The sequence below is a fragment of the Apiotrichum porosum genome, assembly GCF_003942205.1.
Source record: "Apiotrichum porosum strain DSM 27194 chromosome Unknown scaffold_2, whole genome shotgun sequence".
In the NCBI taxonomy this organism is placed as follows: Eukaryota; Fungi; Basidiomycota; class Tremellomycetes; order Trichosporonales; family Trichosporonaceae; genus Apiotrichum; species Apiotrichum porosum.
Window position 1 is genome coordinate 359784 of NW_021167109.1, and position 18939 is coordinate 378722.

Here is an 18939-nt window from a genome sequence, read left to right on the forward strand (position 1 = left end):
AACTTGCCCGTACCGAGCTGAGGCACCATGAACTCGGCGGTGCCCGGCCTGGCAAGGGCGCTCAAGCGCTACGACTCCGACAAGGTCCGCGAACGTGCGGACGGCGCTACAGAGCTTCGCGAGATATTCAGCAACCGCGAGAACATCGACATATTTCACACCGAGGCTGAATCCAATGGCGGCTCGCCCTGGGTCCTCTTCTTCCAGGTCCTCTTCCAGGTCGTCGTTCTGGAGAAGCAAGCCGCCACCAAAACCTCAACAGGTACGTCGACCGTTTCCGGTGGACTGTGGACTGTGCTAACTGAGCAGCTGAGCGGCGACTCTCCGACGCAGCCTCCCTGGTTCGTTTTATGGCGGAGCGCACCGTCCACCTCCTGAGCAAAAGGGCCTTTGTCGCCCTATTCACCCACCTGATCACCCTTTTCGCCCACAATGGCCGCCCATTCGAGCCAGTGGCAGTAGACTATGCCAAGGCGCTCCGTACTCTCCTCTCTTTCAAGCCCCACCTCGAGCACCTGGACCGTACAAGCTGGGGCAAGATCATGGGTGTGTGCTGGGGAGTGGCCCTCGGCGATCGTGTCTCGATCGACGACGAGTGGCCAGACGAGGATCACGTTAGCTTCACCGAGCAAGGCGGCCCAACGAGCCAACCTACCTCTAAGACCAACACCACCTTGCGCTCAGTCGCCAATGAGATCATTGCTCTTATCCCCATCCTTCTCTCGAGTTCAAACGCACCCCTCGTTCCGCGTGCTCAACCCTTGCACCAGCAAGATCCAGTCGATCTCGCTCTGGGCTACTATATCCTCCTCAAGGTCCACCGCTACCTGGCACACCAGCCTTTCAATTCTGTTATCCCTCTTGACATCCTGCGGTCTCTCAACCTCGTGCTCACCGAGCTCGAGCTCAACTGCAAGGACCACTTCACCGCGGCTTCCCTCAAGATCTTTCCGCAGCTCGTCGCCATCTGGACAGCAAAGGGCAAGAACGATCTGAGGGTCCGGGAGCATGTCCTCATTGCGATGCGCATGATGCTCCCATATATCACCCACTCGTCTGTCAGCGAACAAGCGGACCAGGAGGTGACAGGAGACTCCACCAGAGACTCCATGATCAAGATTATCGACGCTGTCGGCAAGGACGCCGCTGGTCCAAAAGGCGTCATTCGCCCTGTCGAGCTGGAAACGCTGCGTTTCACCTCCGGGCCATGCAAGCGATCGAACGACGAGGACGCTCCTCCGTTTGAGTTGACCGCCGTGGCAGTGAGTTGAGAAGCGGTTTCACCCACTGACTTCCTTCAGGCCGGTTTTGGATTCGACGCGTCCCAGGCCCTCAACTGGGTAGCCATCAGCCTGTATGCGGATTGTTGCTTCCTGGTGAGTTGGTACGCAAAGGTCCTAAATCTAACTCTCAGACGAGCGACACCAAAGCATCCCCTTCTTCCTCGACAGTTGCCAATCACCCCCAAGTCCAAAAGAGGCAACGCACTGAGACCTCGCTCCAAAAGGTCATGGCACTGACGACTACGGGCCCGATTCAAACACGCTTGCTCGCGCTTCAGGTACTCGTTTTCGTTATCGACAAGTACTGGGCCAAGATTCGCGACGACAACAAACAATCGATTCTTCACAAGCTTGTCGAGCTCCTCGACGATGACGACGCTGCCATTCAGTCTTGGAGCTTTGTGGGCATATCGTGTCTCGCCGTCCTGGACAATGCCCCTACTGAACAGACATCGTGGGAGCGCGCGTGGACCTACGCCATTCGCAAGACAACTGTAACCCCAGTCTCGCGTGCGGCGTGTCACACTGTACATGCGATCCGTATCGCCAATAAGGTCGACCACGCTCGATGCGTCCGTGACGTGCACACCCTTCTCACGAATATTAACATTCAAGGACCGGCAACTGTGTCCGAGTCATCGTGCGCGCTCCTCATCGACTGCTTGGCTTTGGTTCGCGCCGACGCCGGACTCTACGATGCCCAATTGGAAGTCAAGGTCATGGGATGGTTTGACAAGACCTTTGCTCTCGAAGGTGCTGGTCGCACGGGTCCTCGCATGGGGTCGGGCACCCCCGCAAACCACCTGGCTTTGCTTTGTTCCATTGTGGCATTCCCCCAGACTCCCATCGCCGACGCCTCGGTTTTGGAGAACCTTCCCGACTGTCCTGTCGTCGACCGTATCCTCCACGAAGCGAAGACCATGGGCCTGCGAGGTTTCATCCTGAACGGCACAATCCCACCCGCTGTGGAGAGTTCAGACACGCCTTTGTCGTCGCAATCCAAGTCACCAAACGGCATCGAGTCGCTGGGCGTCCTGGATCAGGGGCCTCGCAGGCTTTCCAACATCTTGAACTCGGAGATCGCCCAAGCGGCAAGGGAATGGATGGAGGTCGGCCGTGTTACTCCGGAAAGACTCCGCAAGACTATTGACCTGGTCGTCCTCGTGTTCGCCTTCCAAGCAGTCTTGCAAGCGAACGGGATCAGTCCCGACACTGAACATGGTCTTGTGCCCGCAGCTGAACTGCTGGAGAAGGCCATCATCCCCCGCCTGCGCAACTTGTCCGACAATGCGCCTGCCCAGCTCTTGGTGTGGCGCGGTTTCATGCCATTGTACTATACCGCCTCGCCACAATCCAACACTTGGCCACTGCTTTTGCGGCCAGATGCCGCCTCTGGTATCCGTCGAGACTACCTTCCCGAGCGGCAGTACGCGACTCACGAGCCCGAGGAAGATGCGTCATCCAACAACAGCGTCTTGGCGATCATTTGGAGGACGCCACAAGTAAGTTGACCTGTTCTCTTCTGCGCTAACTGTGCAGCTGAAGGGGGTGTTGGATAAACTGCTCGACGCCAGCAAGGGTGCGCTCAAGGGTGTGCTCAGTAATTCACGTGGATACGAGAGTGACGCTGCCATCACCGTGGATGACGACGACTTTGGCCCCATCGTCAGCACGGATATGGACAACATGTCACAGTCCTTGGAGGCGCAGCAGGCCCAACAGTCTACAACGTTGCTGCTCAAGACCTTTGTCGACATTCGACTCTGCGGGCCCCGTCTGAAGACTCTTGATTATCGACCAACAAAGGACGTCGATCTTGTTAACAAGTTTGTCGCCAGCGAAGGCGAACTACTTCACCAACTCGGTTTTGTCATCTGCGACGCCATTCATGAAGGTAGCTTCCGCTTGACTTTCGAGATCGTTGACTGTATCCTGGCGGAGCTAAAGGATCGCCTCATGTCCTACGCCTACCAGCGTAGTCCGGAAGTGACGCGTCTAGTCATCACGTTTCTCGCTCGCTCGGTGCACATTTGGCTTGCCCCCAACAGTGGCCTCTCCGAAACGGCAATGTCCATGGTCAAGCTGATGGTCTGGTATGCTGAGCACGACCGCCTGATGGCGTGGCAAGCACGACTTCAGCTGCTTCTTCTCATCGACCAGTACGTCGACTATGACCCAAGCTTTGACCTGTGGTTCCAGGTTACCGATTCCGAGCAAGTCGACCTTATGATGGACGGCACCCATGACGACCGCGGACCGATGGACTTTGTCCTCAAGTCAACGAACGATTCCGACATTCGCGTCCGATTCCGCGCTGCGTCGTCTGCCGCAAGCATCCACTACCTTTCCCACCTGTCAGGCAACGTCAAGGACGGTGCCTACTATGATGTCTTGACGGCGCAGAGCAACGTGGCGCCATCATGGGACCGCTGTCTGACGGACCTCCTCTGGAAGCTCAACACATGTTTGGCCAGTGCCCATCTTCGCACCGCAGCCCTGTATCACCTGTACGAGGTCGCCACTCACCAAGCGCACTTCACCTCCCATCTCGAGCATGGTCTTCAGGCAGTTGCTTTGCGCCTTGGTTTCGACTCGATCAGGCCAATGTATGTCGCACACGCAAACATGGTTGTCACCGCCCAGATCAACAACCGTCAAGACCCTATGGGCATCCCGCCAGCCCTGTACGGATGTTCCCGTCTCCAGGAGTTTGCCGAAATCTGCCTTGAAGTCGTTGGCCCCAAGCTCCTCGTGGACAATCGTATGAAGTTCTTCAATTCACTGTGTAAGACGGCCAACGTTCAGAAGGATCAGGCTTTGAGGCGTTACTTTCCCACCGCCGCGGCATACGCCGTTCCACTCGGCCTGTCAGCACTCACCGGCAACCCATCCGATGAGGCAATCACCCAACAGGCGCAGGCTGCCCTCAACGAGCTTCCTCTACCGACCGATTCCGCCAAAGTTACCAGTACCACGATGGTTACTTCGAACATTGCGTCTATTGTGGCCCATCTGATGAGCCTGGTAGACTTTGATGCCTCAAACGAAATGGTCGTGTTGGCCCTCAACTCAGTCCACCCGACTGCCGGTCATACGTTTGGCAGTCTGATGGCCGAGCACGTCGCGCCGCTTGATCCACCACCTGTGCTTGAGCCTCATGTGCCCCTGGACGCTGTGCTGCGCGCCAATATCTTCTTCCGCCCCAACCTGGGCGAGAATGAGCCGTCAATGGTGTTTGACGCACTCATTCACTTGTTCAACGCCATCAACCAGGCATACCTCGTCAACGAACAACTGCGGTATCTTCGCTCGGTCGGTTTGCTTGCCGCCCTGTATCCGGAGCAATTCACCAACCGCCTCATTCTCCAGCAGTTCCTTCACAACGTGATTGAACTGCTGGCCCAAGACGACATTGGCAGTGTGGCACAGTCCATGCTCGAGTGGGGCTTCGAGCAGCTTTTGGCAGCGGAGGCCGCGCCTGTCAAGGGGACCACGCCTGTCAACAAGACCACGCCTGTCATCAAGACCACGCCTGTCGAAGAGACCACGCCAGTCGAGGAGACTGCACCTGTCGAGGAGACCGCGCCTGTCGTCCTCACAAACTTGCTGATCAGCCTGGGCAACATTTACCCCAAATTGCAGCACAGCGAGATGCTCAAGCCAGTTGCGATCCGCCTCAATATGTGGATCAAGGCCATTGCAGAGACGAAGGGGTGGAAGGACACGCCGATCCAAGCTGCACTCAAGGTGGCCCTTATCTTCTGGCCCAAACAGTGGACGGCTCACTTCCGTGACAAATCGGACCCCACTTGCACCGACATTGCCACGATGGCCGAGGACCCAAGAATGCAAGACCCGATGACTCTATGCCGCTACCTCGTGGATGCGTTCAAAGACAGTGGCGGGGACAGCAAGGATCTGTTCCTTTCGTCCACGTTTTGGTTTATCAAGAAGGCCCTTACTGCGTCAAACTGGAATCACGATGGGGCCGTGGCGTTCCTCGACCTCCTGTATATGGCCAGTGGCAACGTTCACGCTCCATCCATGGACACTATCGATCGGCTCACGGGGCAAGACCAATGGTCCGACTTGGTCAAGCAATTTAGGCAATGCCCTGATGTTGCAATTCGTATTGCCATTCTCAGCAAAGTGGCCGAGCAGACGACTTCGGATGACTATCGTCAGCGCACTACGGCGTTTGAGGTACTCCGCAAGACCAAGCCCCTCGTCTCGAAGCTTTTGGGGAGCTCGGAGCCATCGGAGAGCTCGGAGGAACCGGGGAGTACAACCGTCATGCCGCAGCACCTCTGTGACCTGATATCGCTGCTCGCCCCCACGACCTCCGTTGACACGACCCATAAACCCATTATCAAGGCTCTGCTTGACAAGTCGGCCGGTTGGGTGTCCAAGTCGAGCTCACCCCGCGTCTGGGCCAACGACCTCGCCCTGCTCCTCAGTGCTTTGGCGGCACAGGAAGATCTCATCTACGCCTGTCTTAGGCCGCTCCTCTTGTCCCAGAGCCATGCTGCGATCGAATTCTTGCCTCTCCTCGTTCAAGCTGTCCTGACCTGCGGAGCCCAAAAGTGCCCAGATGCCAAGGCCCACAGGCAGTACTCTGCGACCCTCTCGACCCACTTCTCCGAGGTTCTGCAGTACCCAAGTGCGGCCACTGAGGCGCTCGAGACGATCATCATGATCAACCAACACCTGCGAAACTCGGTTCCGTCCTACGTTGTCGGCCCATTGGCGCGCAACCACTGGCTGAGCATTGATCCGCTTTTGCTGAGTGCCGCTGCAGGCAAGTGTGGCGCGTTCGCAAGTTCACTCCTTTACCTGGAAATGGCCAAGGATCGTGACGATCCAAGGGGACGTCCAGACCTGGAGTTGTCTGACCATCGCATCCAAAAGGTGAGTTTGCTTTTCTTTGCCTGAACACTAACCCAGTAGATCATGTACGACATCTACAGCAACGTCGAGGACCCCGATGCTTTCTACGCCATTCAGAACAGCGACGTCATGGACTCGTTGTTGCGTCAGTTGAACCACGAAGGCCAACCGATCAACGCACTGGGGTACAACCTTGCAGGATACGAGGCGACCCCTTCGGACAGACGTCGCCAACAACGTTTTGCCTTGGCTCACAACCTGCACGACCTGGGAGCCAACAAACTCGCATATGACCTCATGAAGAAGTCCAGGGGCGACACAGAGGCCGACAAGGACTCTGAAGCCTTGACACTCGAGTTGGCATGGCGTTTGTCAGACTGGGACGTCCCGCTGTCTCGTGACCAAGAAGCCACACCGAATGGACGGTTCTACGCGGCTCTTCGTGCCGTCCACCGCGAGCGGGACCGTGAAGTGGCTCTCAGCGTAATTGATTCCACGATCAAGGACGAGATGATCCACCTGCAGCAGATTGGCGTGGAACGCATGACTGAGATCAAGCAGACTGCGGCCAGCCTTGTGTGCCTCCGCGACGTGGCGCTCTGGAACTCGGATCCACTGCAGAGGGCAGTCAACGAGGGCGACTTTGACGGTGGACTCCTCAAGAGCTTTGTGGCGCTGGACACTTCCTTCAAGTGAGATCCAATTCCTGTCATCCCCAGCTAACCTTTCAGCTTTGGCAATGCTGAACGCTTGTCCGCTACTCGCCTGTCTCTCATCCGATCGGCCCGGGCGAGAGAGAGCAAGAACTTATTGGGCGACTTGACCTCCGTTCAGTCTGAGGGTCTTGCCAGCCTCGAGGTTTCCAGCCAGCTGCACTTGAGCAAGTTGGCACGCAAAAAGGGCAACCTTCAGGCTGCCGTGAATGCCATTACAGCGATCGGCCAGCTGGATAACAAGTTCTCTCAATTACCCGAGGTGCAAGACGAGTTTTGTCAAATTCTTTACGATCAAGGTCAACACGCCCTCGCCATTCGACACGTCGAGAACCTCAAGAGTGCGCTTGATCCCAGGAGGGATGTTCGTCGCATGGCAGTGCTTCTCGGCCGCTCGGCACACTGGAACGCTCAGGCCAAACTCAAGTCCGCGGATGAAATTTGCCGCACGTTCGACACTGCCACTGATCTTGCTGCCAAGTCAAACGTTTCTCTGCGAGAGCAAGGACAGTTGGCATACAACTGCGCTGTCTTTTTTGACCAGCAGCTTGCGCTCCTGGCCGCTTCTCCTGAACTGGAGCGCCTCAGGTCGCTCGTCGCTCGTAAAAAGGCGGCGTCCCGGCAACTTGAGACGAGTCGCCCCCAGTCACCCCACAGCAGCCCTAGTCACAGGGTGGATCACGATCTCGAAGAAGAACGTGCTGCCAAACGCAGGATCGAGGAGAAAATGTCGACTCATCTCTGCCGGGCTCTTGAGTCGTACGCAGTGGCACTGGCGATCTGCGACGACCACGACGACTCGGTCATTCGGCTGTGTTCGCTGTGGCTCGAGCACGACACCGATGCGAAGGCCAGTGCGCGTTTGACAGTTGCGCTGAAAGGCGTATCATCGCACAAGTTTATCGTCCTGGGCCCCCAGCTCGCTGCCAGGTTGTACTCTGGCAAGCCTTTGACCAAGTTCAACTCGCTGCTCAACGCAACGGTTCTTCGTCTCGCACGGGAGCACCCTTACCACATCCTGTACCAAGTCATCACTCTGGCGACCGGTGTTCCCAAGCCAACTCCGGCATCTCGATCCAAGGCCGCAGGATCCATCGATGGACGTGGTGCCGCTGCAGCGGAAATCATGCAGCGCTTGCTGAACGATGAAGGTCGCCCAGTGGCTGCTGGCGCTGCCAAGCACATGACCACCTTTGCCAAGGCGTCTGTGGCATGGTGCAACTACGGTACCCAGAGCAAGGAATCTGACAACCGTGTGATTGGAAAGCTGTTGCCCATGCCTAAGGAGTGTTCCCTCCGCACACTTGTCAACCTCAACATTCCGATTGCAACGGTTATTCCTCCCATCGACTTGACCCTCGTGTACGCCAATGTGCCCACTCTCCGCCAGTATGTGCACATGTACAAGCTTGCCAGCGGTATCCACCGTCCTTCTATCATGACGGTGGTGGACTCCCTTGGACAGAAACATGTTCAACTGGTAAGAGATCACTCTGCATCAACGAGCGCTGACAATTCAGTTCAAGGGCGACGACGAAGTTCGCCAAGACGCCGTCATGGAACAGGTGTTCGAAATGTCCAATCGCCTTCTACAGCGTGATGGCAAGGCGAGTGTACGCAACCTCAAGTTCCGCACCTACGCTGTAATCCCGCTCGCGAACAAGACTGGCATCATCGAGTTTGTCGGCGGCACGTCTGCCATCGGTGAATGGCTCAAGCCCGCTCACCTAAGGTAAGTGTCAAGAGATGTCAGGCCAGACGCAACACCATCGGTTCCCACTTTGACAACCATGAGCTGACACGATACCCAGATACCGCAAGAAGGACGACATGTTGGCTGATCAAATACGCCGTCAACTCCAGCAGCTCCAGGCACACGACCACATGGACGAAGCGATCGTCGAAACCTACAAGCAGTGCATGTCCCATTTCCACCCTGTCATGCGCCACTTCTTCACCGAGAAGCACCTGGAGCCTCTGGCGTGGTTTACGATGAGGCTCAAGTATGCGCGCAGTGTCGCAGTGACGTCCATTGTCGGGCACATGGTCGGCCTCGGCGACCGGCACTGTTCGAACATCCTCATCGACAACAACACCGGCGAGCTTGTGCACATCGACTTTGGCATTGCGTTTGACGAGGGCGCCAGGCTCCGTATTCCCGAGCGTGTTCCCTTCCGCCTCACCAACGACATTGTCGATGGTCTGGGAATGCACGGCGTCGAGGGCACCTTCAAAGAATGTGCCGGACATACCCTGCGCGTGCTTCGCGAGTCTTCCGAGCTCATCCTCACCATCCTCGAGGTGTTCAAGCATGACCCGCTCTATGCCTGGTGAGTACCTCCATGACAGTCCGGACCCAGAAAACCGGAACCGGGACCCTTGCTGATACCTACGTCAGGGCGGCGGACCCGGAGAAACTCATGCGTGCTGGTGGTGGTGGTGGTGGTCTCATTGACCTGTCAACTGTCGTGTCGAGCCAAGACAAGGCCGACAAGGTCTTGACAACCGTCCGCGCCAAACTCTCAAATGCCACGGCTGTTCCGCAAACGGTGAACCAGCTCGTGCAGCAGGCACGCGACACGCGCAACCTTGCCGCCATCTTTGTTGGCTGGCAATCGTGGATGTGAGCGAGTGACGGAGAGGGGACAGGGAAAGAGGGAAGAGAGTGCATGAGTGAGAAAAGCTGGATTGTATATAGGTACCTTGTTTTTTTAGTCGTATTGTAGATAGACGGCATAGCATTGCATGAGTCGTATGTGAGTTTTATGTGTGTGTGTTATATCCCTGCCACAACGCTTCTGCTACTCAACAAGCTGTGTATTCGAGAGCACGCGATGCATGTAAGGAAGGAATATCCAGACTCAAGATATCAGAGACGAGGGAAAAAGGGCAGCGGGAGAAATGGGTAACTTTGCAATAGATAAAAGGGTTGGGAGACGAGGAAGGGGTTGTTGGTGGTGGGGGGTAAAAAGAGGAAAAAAAAAAGGCGTTACGGATATGGGGCGCGTTGGGGGTCATTCCACCGAGAACGCGGCGGCAGCGTGTTCGTGGCGCGTCGGGGTACACCCTGCGTCCAGCGCAAAACCGGGTGACCACGGACGTGCTGCGAGCCAGCTGAACGGCGGTGGCGGTGGTGGTGTGTGGTGGGGTGGGAGCCTCGGAGGCGGGAGAGGGGGATGGGAGAGAAGGGTAGCGCATTATAAAGCGGTGATGTCCTTGGGGGTATGTTATTTGGTGACGATGACCGGGGTGGTGGTGGCGTGCGTGAGGGGTACCGAATTGTTTCGGCCCAGCGGCCCGGGGGGTATGTTGGGTAGATTGTGTTTTAGAGAGTGAGCGACTCGATGAGCGCCGCGACCCATTTGGCCATGCTGGACAGTCTCTCCATCTTGACACCGGCAAACGACATGTCCGTGAGGCCCTTCATGCCAAGGTCTTCGAGGACCTGCTCGCGCGCGCCCGGGTTGGGCGAGTTGGGTGACGAGGCCGTGTTCGAAAACGTCTTTTTGTGCAGCGAGGCAGAGTCGGCGGCCGCAGCCGAGAGACCCGACGAGGTGGTGCCGGCCGAGGGGAAGATGTAGCTCTGGTCGGCCATTGCGCGCTCGAAGATCTGCGTGACGGCCGAGAGAATGGCGGTGGACGCCGTGGTGGTGAGGACGGCGGTCATGCGCGGAATGAGGTGGTCGTACGCCATGGCCACGACCTCGGGCGTCTCCTGGCTCGCCTCGGCGAGGAGGCGGTACAACACGAGCTTTTCCGTGTCGGTGCTCGCCTGGCCAAGGATGGTGACCACGAGGGTGATGAGCAGCAAGGCAGTCGAGTTGTCGGGAATGTTCAAGAGCTGGAACACGGACAGAGTCGACAGGTCTGCGAGCGCCTCGTCGGCGACATCGACACCGGCAGCGGTGAACAGGGCCTTGAGCTCGGTGGTGCTGCTGGACGCAATGGGGAGGAGCGAGGTGAAGAAGGCCACGCTCCAGGGGGGGATGAGCGGTTCCTCCTCGTTGACGTCGCGTCCGCGCTGTACTGCCGACAAGCGGAGCAGCTCGGTGAGGGCCGAAATGGTGAGCTTGCGCGTGTTGGGGTGGCGCACTCCCTTGTAGACAATAGCCACGAGCGCGAACGTCGGGTCCGTCTCAAAGTTGATGCCACAGATACCGTCGAGCTTGCGGGCGTTGTCGCCCACCGCCTTGCGCGCAGTCAGGAGACCCTCGGTGAGACCGTGGGCGTTGAAGTAGCCAGTGTGCTCGAGGTGGCGGACCGTGGTGATGAGCAGCTCGAGCGCCGGGGCGAACAGGGGAATGTACGCGAGCTGGAGGACGGCGACGGCGAGCCAGAACAGCGTCGGTGCGTAGCGGCTCTCGGGAAGCAAGCCGGGGATGACACGCGCGAGACAGCGGAGCATGCTGACAATGAGGACCGTGTCCGACTCTTGGAAGTGCAGGAGCGTGTTGCTGAGCGAGATGAGGATCTGGTACACCAGGTCGTCGTCCATCTCGTCGGATGCCAGGTAGCCGAGAGCCGTGAACGCCTGCGGCTGGGTGGCCGGGTTGGACTGGAAGCAAGTGGCGGCCACAAGACCCATCCAGCGGGCACGCCACTGGTTGGCGCAGTCGGTGGAGACGGCGCCGGCACTGAGCACGTCGCCGAGGAACTTGATCACGAGCTCGAGCGAGTCGAGGTGCGCGATACCGTTCTGGTCCCAGTGCGGGAGGCCCGAGAGCTCAAGACTGCCCTGGCTCTGCACGAGGCCAAACGCGGCAATCATCTCCTGCTGCTGCACGCGGTGGAGCAGGTGCTGGAGCGTCGTTGTGTCCATGTCGCCGGCAGACACGGTCGCGAGCGACTGGAGAATGTTGACCACGAGGCCGTACACGGTCTGGCGCATGAGAACGGGTCCGATGCCGACCAGCAGGGAGATTGCGTGGAACAGTTCCGCGAGGAAGAGCTGGTTGTCAATCTGGCTGGGAGGGTTGAACGCGAGCGCGAGGTTGATGCGCGTGAGAGTGCAGATCTCGTTCCAGGCCAGGCTGTCGACCAAGTTGGACGTGGGCTTGACGTACGTCTGGCCAATGGTCTTGCGCAGGCGCGAGACCACCTTGCCCTTGACGGCCGTCGTGCTGAGCGACACGAGAATGTCAGAGACAACCTCAGCCTTTTCAGAGCCCGGACCAGCATTGACGGCCGTGCTGAGGAGCTCGGCAACGACAAGGTCGACGAGGGCCTCGTGGGTGGTGCCAATGACGCTCCACACGTGCTCCTGGATGGCGAGGTGCAGGCGGCGCTTCTCCGACACGGTCAGACCGATCAGGCTGCGGATAATCTCGGTGACCTGCTTGACAGCCTCGACGCCGTCGTCGCGCGTGGGCTTGGCAAACAGTTCGAGGTTGGTGAGCCAGGGGGCGACATAGTACAGACAGGCAGTCTTCTGGGGCGTGTCGGCCTTTGCAAAGCCAATGGTCCACTCTTTGAGGAACTCGAGGGTGAGGTTGGGCGCCGACGAGGCCAACTGCTTGCTGAGCTTGAGGACAAACGACAGCGAGTTGCCCGGGATAAGCAGGCCCGTGGACACCTTCATGACCTGGCTCGACAGGTCATACTTGAAGAACTGACAGAGCTCGTTCACGAGGTTGTATGCGCCCAAACGGAGGATCTCGTCGTTGCTTGACAGGTTGAGGAAGGCGACGTTGAGGAGTGTTCCGGGCACGTCGCTGGGTCGGAGGGCGCGGTCTTCGGACGGCGTGTCCCTCAGGCGACCACGGGCAGAGCGGATAATCTGCGCCATCTCGTTGCGCTTGCGCGAGATGAACGTCACCGACTGGTTCTGCGAGTGCTTGACAATCAAGTGGTCGGCAGCAAGGCCAGTGCCCATGACGACATCGTCGACGTCCTTGAGACGGATCACGTCGATAATGTACGCCTTGAGCGACGACGTGAGGTCCTGCTTGCGCCACGACGCAACCTGAAGGCAGTCGTCGCCGAGCTTGACCACGACGGGCACCTGCATCTCGTGGTCGGCGAGGCAGAGGAGGTTGGTAAACACGTGGTCGGCCTCGTACGCCAGCGCCATCGTGTGCTCGGGGAGAGCGAGCGAGGTGAAGGGAATAAACTCGGCAAGCTCGGCGGGGCTGCTGGCCGCAACGACATTCTTGCCAACGGCAGGACTGACGGCAAGCAGGTCGTTGATGATACGACGCAGACGCGTGCGGGCGTACGAGTTGGGGTTGTACAGGGCAAGCGTGTTGACGCAGGGGAGGATGCCAGGCGGGCACATCTGGATCGAGCGGCGGAGCCACGGCGACGGCATCTCGGTCTGAGCCGAAAAGTCGGTCACGTCAATGACGAGGTCGAAAAAGTCGGTGACCTTGTCCAGCACCGAGAAGACGTGGTAGGCGAGCAGGTCATAGTCGACGAGGGCGACGCGCGCGACGATAAAGTAGAAGATGCGGCGCCCGTTCTGGCTTGCGGGGCCTTCGTAAAAGGCGCTGGCGACGCTCTCAGTGTTGCGGCCGGCGTTGTGGCGCATAAAGTCGTCGTAGACCTGCGAGCGGGCGCTGGTGCTCAGGCGCGTCATGTCGGCAGGCGGACCCGTCTCGCCCATGAGGGCGCGGATCGAGGTGAGCGCGCTCTTGCCATCGAGGTCGAGACGGATAGACCGCGTCGACGACGACGACCTGCTGCGGAACGATGGCGGGAGGGCCTCGAGGGACGCCTCGAGACGGTTGGTGTGCTTGAACACGAACCGCTGGATGATCGAGTTGAAGCCTTCGCCATCGAGCGAACGCTCTCCTTCCTCCTGAAACGTCTTGGTGGCCTGCGCAACCTCCCAGCTACGTGGGCGGACCGCCACATCGGAAAGGAACTTGGTCACCTGGCGGATGTTTTCGGACAAGAACGGGTTCAGGACCTTCATGTGGGCCTCCTTGTTACCAAACAGCACATTGTTGGCGAGGTTTTGGATAATCTTGGTGACGAGCAAGAGCGCACGACGAGTGTCGCGCGTGTCCGGGTTGACATCCAGGTCGATGCCTTCGGGGGCGACAATGGCGGGACAGAAGAAACGCAAAAAGACAAACGATCCCACGGCCGAGTGACGCGAGTCCGGGAACCGCTCCTCAACAACCTCCCAGATGTGGTGGCACAGCGCGCGGAAGAGGATGGGCACGCGCGGAGTAGACGAGTAGATGAGGTCGAGGAGCGCCTGCGTCATGATCCGCAAGTGCTCAGTGTTGCGCTCAATGTCCTCGCCGGGCGAGATCTTGCTGGGGTCCAGCTCAAACGAGCACTCTGGCGGCTTCTCGGCCAGGTTGTGGATGAGCGGCTGGAGGGTCGCGCGCACATAGTTGTAGCCATACGTCTTGGCGAAGAGGGTCAGGAGACGCGTGGTGATCGAGTTGGCGCGGAACAGCTCCGACTCGTGGTTGGTCTGCTGGACTTCGCGCTCGATGAGAATCTTCATAATGTTGAGCAAGTTGCCCTTGGCCTCAAAGGTGCGGAAGAGGAGGAGCGAGACCTCGTCCAGCTCGTTGGAGGGGCATGCCTCGCACACGGCCATGGCGAGGGCGAGGTTCGGGGCGGTGAGGGCCTCGAGGTAGAGCTTGGGAGCCGCCGAGCTGCCCTTGGCCGCCAGACCGCCAAAGCGCGCGCCTTGCTGGAGGACGTTGGTGAGCAGCTGCATAAAGGCAGTGCGGATGGTCGAGTCCTCGTGGTAGCCGAGGGCCAGGCAGTGCTTGAGACCGACGTCAATGTTGGCCGACAGCAAGTTGGACAGCGTAAGGATGGCCAGAGCCGGGTAGCTGTCGGTCGTGTTGACGCGCATGCTCATGCCCGACACGGACGCGACCTGCGACGACTCGGTCTCCACAGCTGTGGAGCGTTCCAAGACGCGCACCAGCATGGTGTAGTACCTGTAGAACAGGCGCGATTTGCCCACACCCGTCGCGTCCTCGGACTCGTCTCCGGGCTGACGGATCACAAGGCCGTCGGTAATGGGAATCATGGCGCGCAGGCACGCCAGGTTGAGGTCACGCTGGACCTTGTCATGTCCGCTCGAGTGGTACTCGTCCTTTATCGCAATGTTAGCCACCAACCCCCAAATAAAGCATACAACCCCCCAAAAAAACTCACCCTAAAGTTCTCAATGGACCACTCGCATGTCCACTCCAGCAGCGCGTTGCGCAGCTTGCTAGCGTTGCCGAGGACGACAAACTCGGGCTTGCCCAGGACGGCCTCCATGAGCTGGCAGAACTTGATCTTGATGCGGACGTTGGCGTCTTCCCTGTTCAGACGGTGGGTGTACTGAGCAATGAGGTACAGCAGCTCGCCCATGTCGACCTGGACACCGCCGGCGTTCTCGCCCGGGTTGACGCGGTCGACCCAGAGACGCAGGACGGAGATTGCCTGCTCGACAAACGTGGTGAACGCCTCCGAGGCCGCGACGCCGCCGGGGGTGATGGAGTGGCCGAGAAGCTTGGTCATCTGGACGACGAGAACGCGGCACAGAGACAGGGGAAGCTCAGATCCGAGCGCGTCCTTGATGGACTCGCGGACGTGGATGGACGGGCTGACGAGGAAATCCACACACTGGCGGAGGAAGCTCTCGACGGCGGCGTGCTGGTCCGTCGACTCTTCGTACGCGCGGGGGAGCACGCCCTTGCCGACAATCTCAACCATGGTGGTTGGGAGGGACACGTCGTTCAAACACACGTTGGACGTGGCACACAGGAACGCGATGAGGTTTTGCCACTCCTTGGACTCGTCCTCGGTAAGGCCCTCAATGTCAGCCGCAAGGTTGCGACGACGGAAGTCGCGGTCGCCGCTCGAGTCGTCCGTGTCGGCCGTGACAATCTTGTTTGTGAGAGTCTTGACGCGGGCGGCGAGGCCGAGCCAAACGGTCGAAAGGAGAGTCGAGGGGCGAGCGTGCTTCTTCATGACGCGGCGGATGGCACGCTGCTGCTGGTGACGTCCGCTCGACGATGGGAGCGAACCGAGCTCGGACAGCATGGCGCTGTGGCTCGTGATCTCGTCCATGTCCGCGGTCGTCTTGCTGATAGCCGAGCGGACCAGAAGCATGAGCTTGGAGAGGGACACGAGAGCAGGAGTGCCGAGGTTGGTCTGCTCTACATCGGGGCCCGTCAAGGCGGTGACGGTGGCCAACTTGGCAATAAGGACGGCGGGGCGCGCGTTGGGCGCCTTGGTCATGAGCTCGGGGAGCGCAGTGGTCGCTCGCAGCACCGATTGGACGCTGTCGCGGAACGCGCCGGCGATGAGTGCAATGTCGTCAACATCGCCAAGCTGGAAATCAAACAAGAGCTGGCGCGACGAGTCGATGAGCATCTGCCAAACAGCAACTGCCGAGGTTGCTGCCAGTTGAGCGCGAGCTGGGTCCACCTTGGCAGTGTCAACCAGACTGTCCAGCACCACAAGGTTGGTCTTGGCTGCCTGCGCGCGAACAGACATGGGGCATGTGGCCGCGGTGAGCGACGACACGACAAGGAACAGCTGGCTCAGGTGGTCGGATGGGTCGCTGAGGCTCTCAAACGCAAAGTTGGGGTCGACGGCGAGCATGTTGAGAATCTCCCAGACGAGGTCGGTCTGCGCGGTGGGCACGTCGAGGCTGCTGCGCGCTCGACGCGATGAGGCGCCACTAATCACACCGGGCGCCTGGACCTTGAGAATACTGCGCACGGACGGGGCCACGTCTGCGCGCAGGCTGCTAGCTGGGGCGTGCCACGGCAGCCTTTGGCCCTCGGTGACGATGGTCGTCAAGGCCCGCACAGCGATAATCTTGTTAGTCTCGTTGTTGTCGTTCCAGAGTTTGGGGAAGATGAGCGACGACGTGCCAGTCGGGTTGGAGCGGTACAGGGCAACGAGGCCGTCGACCAGAACGTTGATGTCCGTCACTTCGGACGCCATGGTCGAATAGAACAGTGCATTCCTGAGATCGCTCTGCATCTCGGGAACGAGGCTGCGAATGCCCGAGCTGTCGAGACGCGGGCTGCAGCTCATGGCGGCGCGCACGAGGTCGACGTAGCACACGACACATGCCTCGTATGACCTCGACGCGCTCAGGCCCTTGCGCAGGCTGTCCATAAAGGCGAGCTTTTTGCCAAAGCTTTGGCTCGACCGTGCCGATTCTCCCAGTGCGATACGCTTCATCGTGTCTGGCGACAGGACAAGGAGCATGACCATGAGGGGGTAAAACACCTTGGCACGCTTGTTGTTGGTCGACGAGTCTGACATGGAGTAGAGCACGTCAAACAGGCCGTCTGGGTTGGCGTCAAACTTGCGGTTGCCCTCGATGAGCGACTGGAATTCGGCCGGGTACAGGTCAATCCAGTTCCAGATAGACTTGCGCAGAGCGGTTGCGAGCGCGGTCTGTGCGGGTCGCTTGACGTGCATAAAGGGTGACGAGATCTCTTGCAGCGCCTGGGCTAACCTTGACGAGTCGACGTTGGCCCACTCGAGCAGTCGGAGCTCGTACAGCTCTGGGTTTTCTTCCAACGTGGTGGTGAGATGGGCGACGCGCGCCTTGATACGCGACAAGACGAGCGGCCAGTTGGCGGCTGTGAGAAAGAAGACGATACGCGCCGTGTACTTTGTCATCTGGACGACGGCCGTCGCGGTTGTCGACGCCGCAGGTGCCAGGAGCTTGGAGTGCTCGGACACGACGATCTCGGACGACGAGGTTGATGGGTACGAGTGCTGCTGGATAAACTTGGCGCCCAGCGAGAACGATGTGGTAGAGGCCTGTTTCCAGTTGCCTAGGTTGGTTGAGCTAGACGACTTGAGACCGTCCCTGCCGGCGATGGGGGTGACAATGCCGCTCGCCATGTTGCTCTCTTGCGAGACCATGCGAATGTAAATGACCAGCACACTGAGGAGCTGGCGGGCGAGGTGGTCCTCGAGGGGTGGCGGGTCGGGCCAACATCCGGGCAGGTCTGAGGATGATGGGGACGCGGCAGACGAGTTGAGACGCCATGACACGGACAAGCACTGCAACAGCAAGTGGATGAGGTAGAGCTGCGAGTGGATAGTATCCAGTGGTGCATCGACGAGCGCAGCGTTGCCAATGTACTGCGGGTGGGTAAGTGAGCTTTGTTTCACAGCTGGACGGGAGGCGAGCTGACAACAGCGGCACACATACCTTTGAAAGAGTCTCAAGGGCACTTGCCAGCGCATGGACAACGAGCGGGAGGCGGATGCGTGCAATCGACAGCAAGCTGTCGACAGTGGTCTTGACGCCTTCATCAATCTCCATCATGGCCAGCTTGATGCCCGAGTTACATGGCAGCTGGGGAGAGGGGTTGGCGCGTCAGCATGGGGCAAGGGGTTTGCTCTCGGAATGAACGCGTCGTCGATGCCTCAAAAGTCGGCTCCGTGCGTTGTTCGGAGGGGGCGCCGAGGGGACACCTGTGACGGGGGGGAGGGGGGCAGCGGCCAGCGGGACTCACCTTGTTGACCAGACGGGAGACTATGGCGGACACGACCTTTTGCTCGCCCAGGAGAGACTCTTGGCGAGCCTGTGCCGAGGTGTAGGTTGGGGTGGGACCATCGTGCAGCATTGGATTGTCGGTGTGCTGGATGTCAAAGGAGCGGATACGGTTTGTTGGCGAGTTGAATGTGTGATGTCCCGAGGTCCTGCGCAGCGGCATCCTTGCAGTGATGAGGTCGCCGGATGCAGTGGATGTGGACCTCGCGTGATTCAGAGCATCCAGCGCCGAGACGAGGTTGGAGGCGGGGAGAGCCGGTGGGGGAGAGGGGAGGGAGAGGGCGTGTGGGTTGGAGAGTGGAGGGCAGTGGTCGTGCTGTGGGCCCAGGCCGGTGTGTATGTGGGTGTGGGTAATGTGGAAGTGAGAGTGTAGCGAGGGAAGGGGGAGAGGTGGATGAGAGGAGGCGATGGGGACGAGGGGACGAGGGGTTGGTGGTGTGAGATGGATGTGGATGTGTGGATGTGAGTGAGGACGACGACGACGAGTGAGCAGAGCACGAGCAGCGGCGAGCAGCCAGAGCAGCCAGAGACAGCGCGCACCCACAGAGCGCACGGTCCCGCTACG

At 59.3% G+C, this 18939-nt stretch overlaps 2 protein-coding genes across 2 annotated transcripts; one reads left to right on the forward strand and one right to left on the reverse strand.

Annotated features, from left to right (window-relative positions):
- Positions 1-27: 27 nt before the first annotated feature.
- Positions 28-9510, forward strand: TEL1 (Serine/threonine-protein kinase tel1; the record flags this gene model as incomplete). Its single annotated transcript, XM_028619734.1, has 10 exons — positions 28-262; positions 310-1262; positions 1302-1376; positions 1415-2785; positions 2829-6191; positions 6231-6862; positions 6902-8363; positions 8410-8615; positions 8695-9213; positions 9282-9510. 10 exons carry the CDS (start codon positions 28-30, stop codon positions 9508-9510), a joined length of 9045 nt encoding a protein of 3014 aa, XP_028478706.1.
- Positions 9511-10208: 698 nt separating this feature from the next.
- IRA2 (Ras GTPase activating protein ira2) lies at positions 10209-18537 on the reverse strand (the record flags this gene model as incomplete). The annotated part of the gene is made up of 4 exons (XM_028619735.1): positions 10209-14948; positions 15011-17959; positions 18030-18176; positions 18337-18537. The coding sequence occupies 4 exons, from the start codon at positions 18535-18537 to the stop codon at positions 10209-10211; spliced, it is 8037 nt and encodes a 2678-aa protein (XP_028478707.1).
- Between the last annotated feature and the right edge of the window lie 402 nt (positions 18538-18939).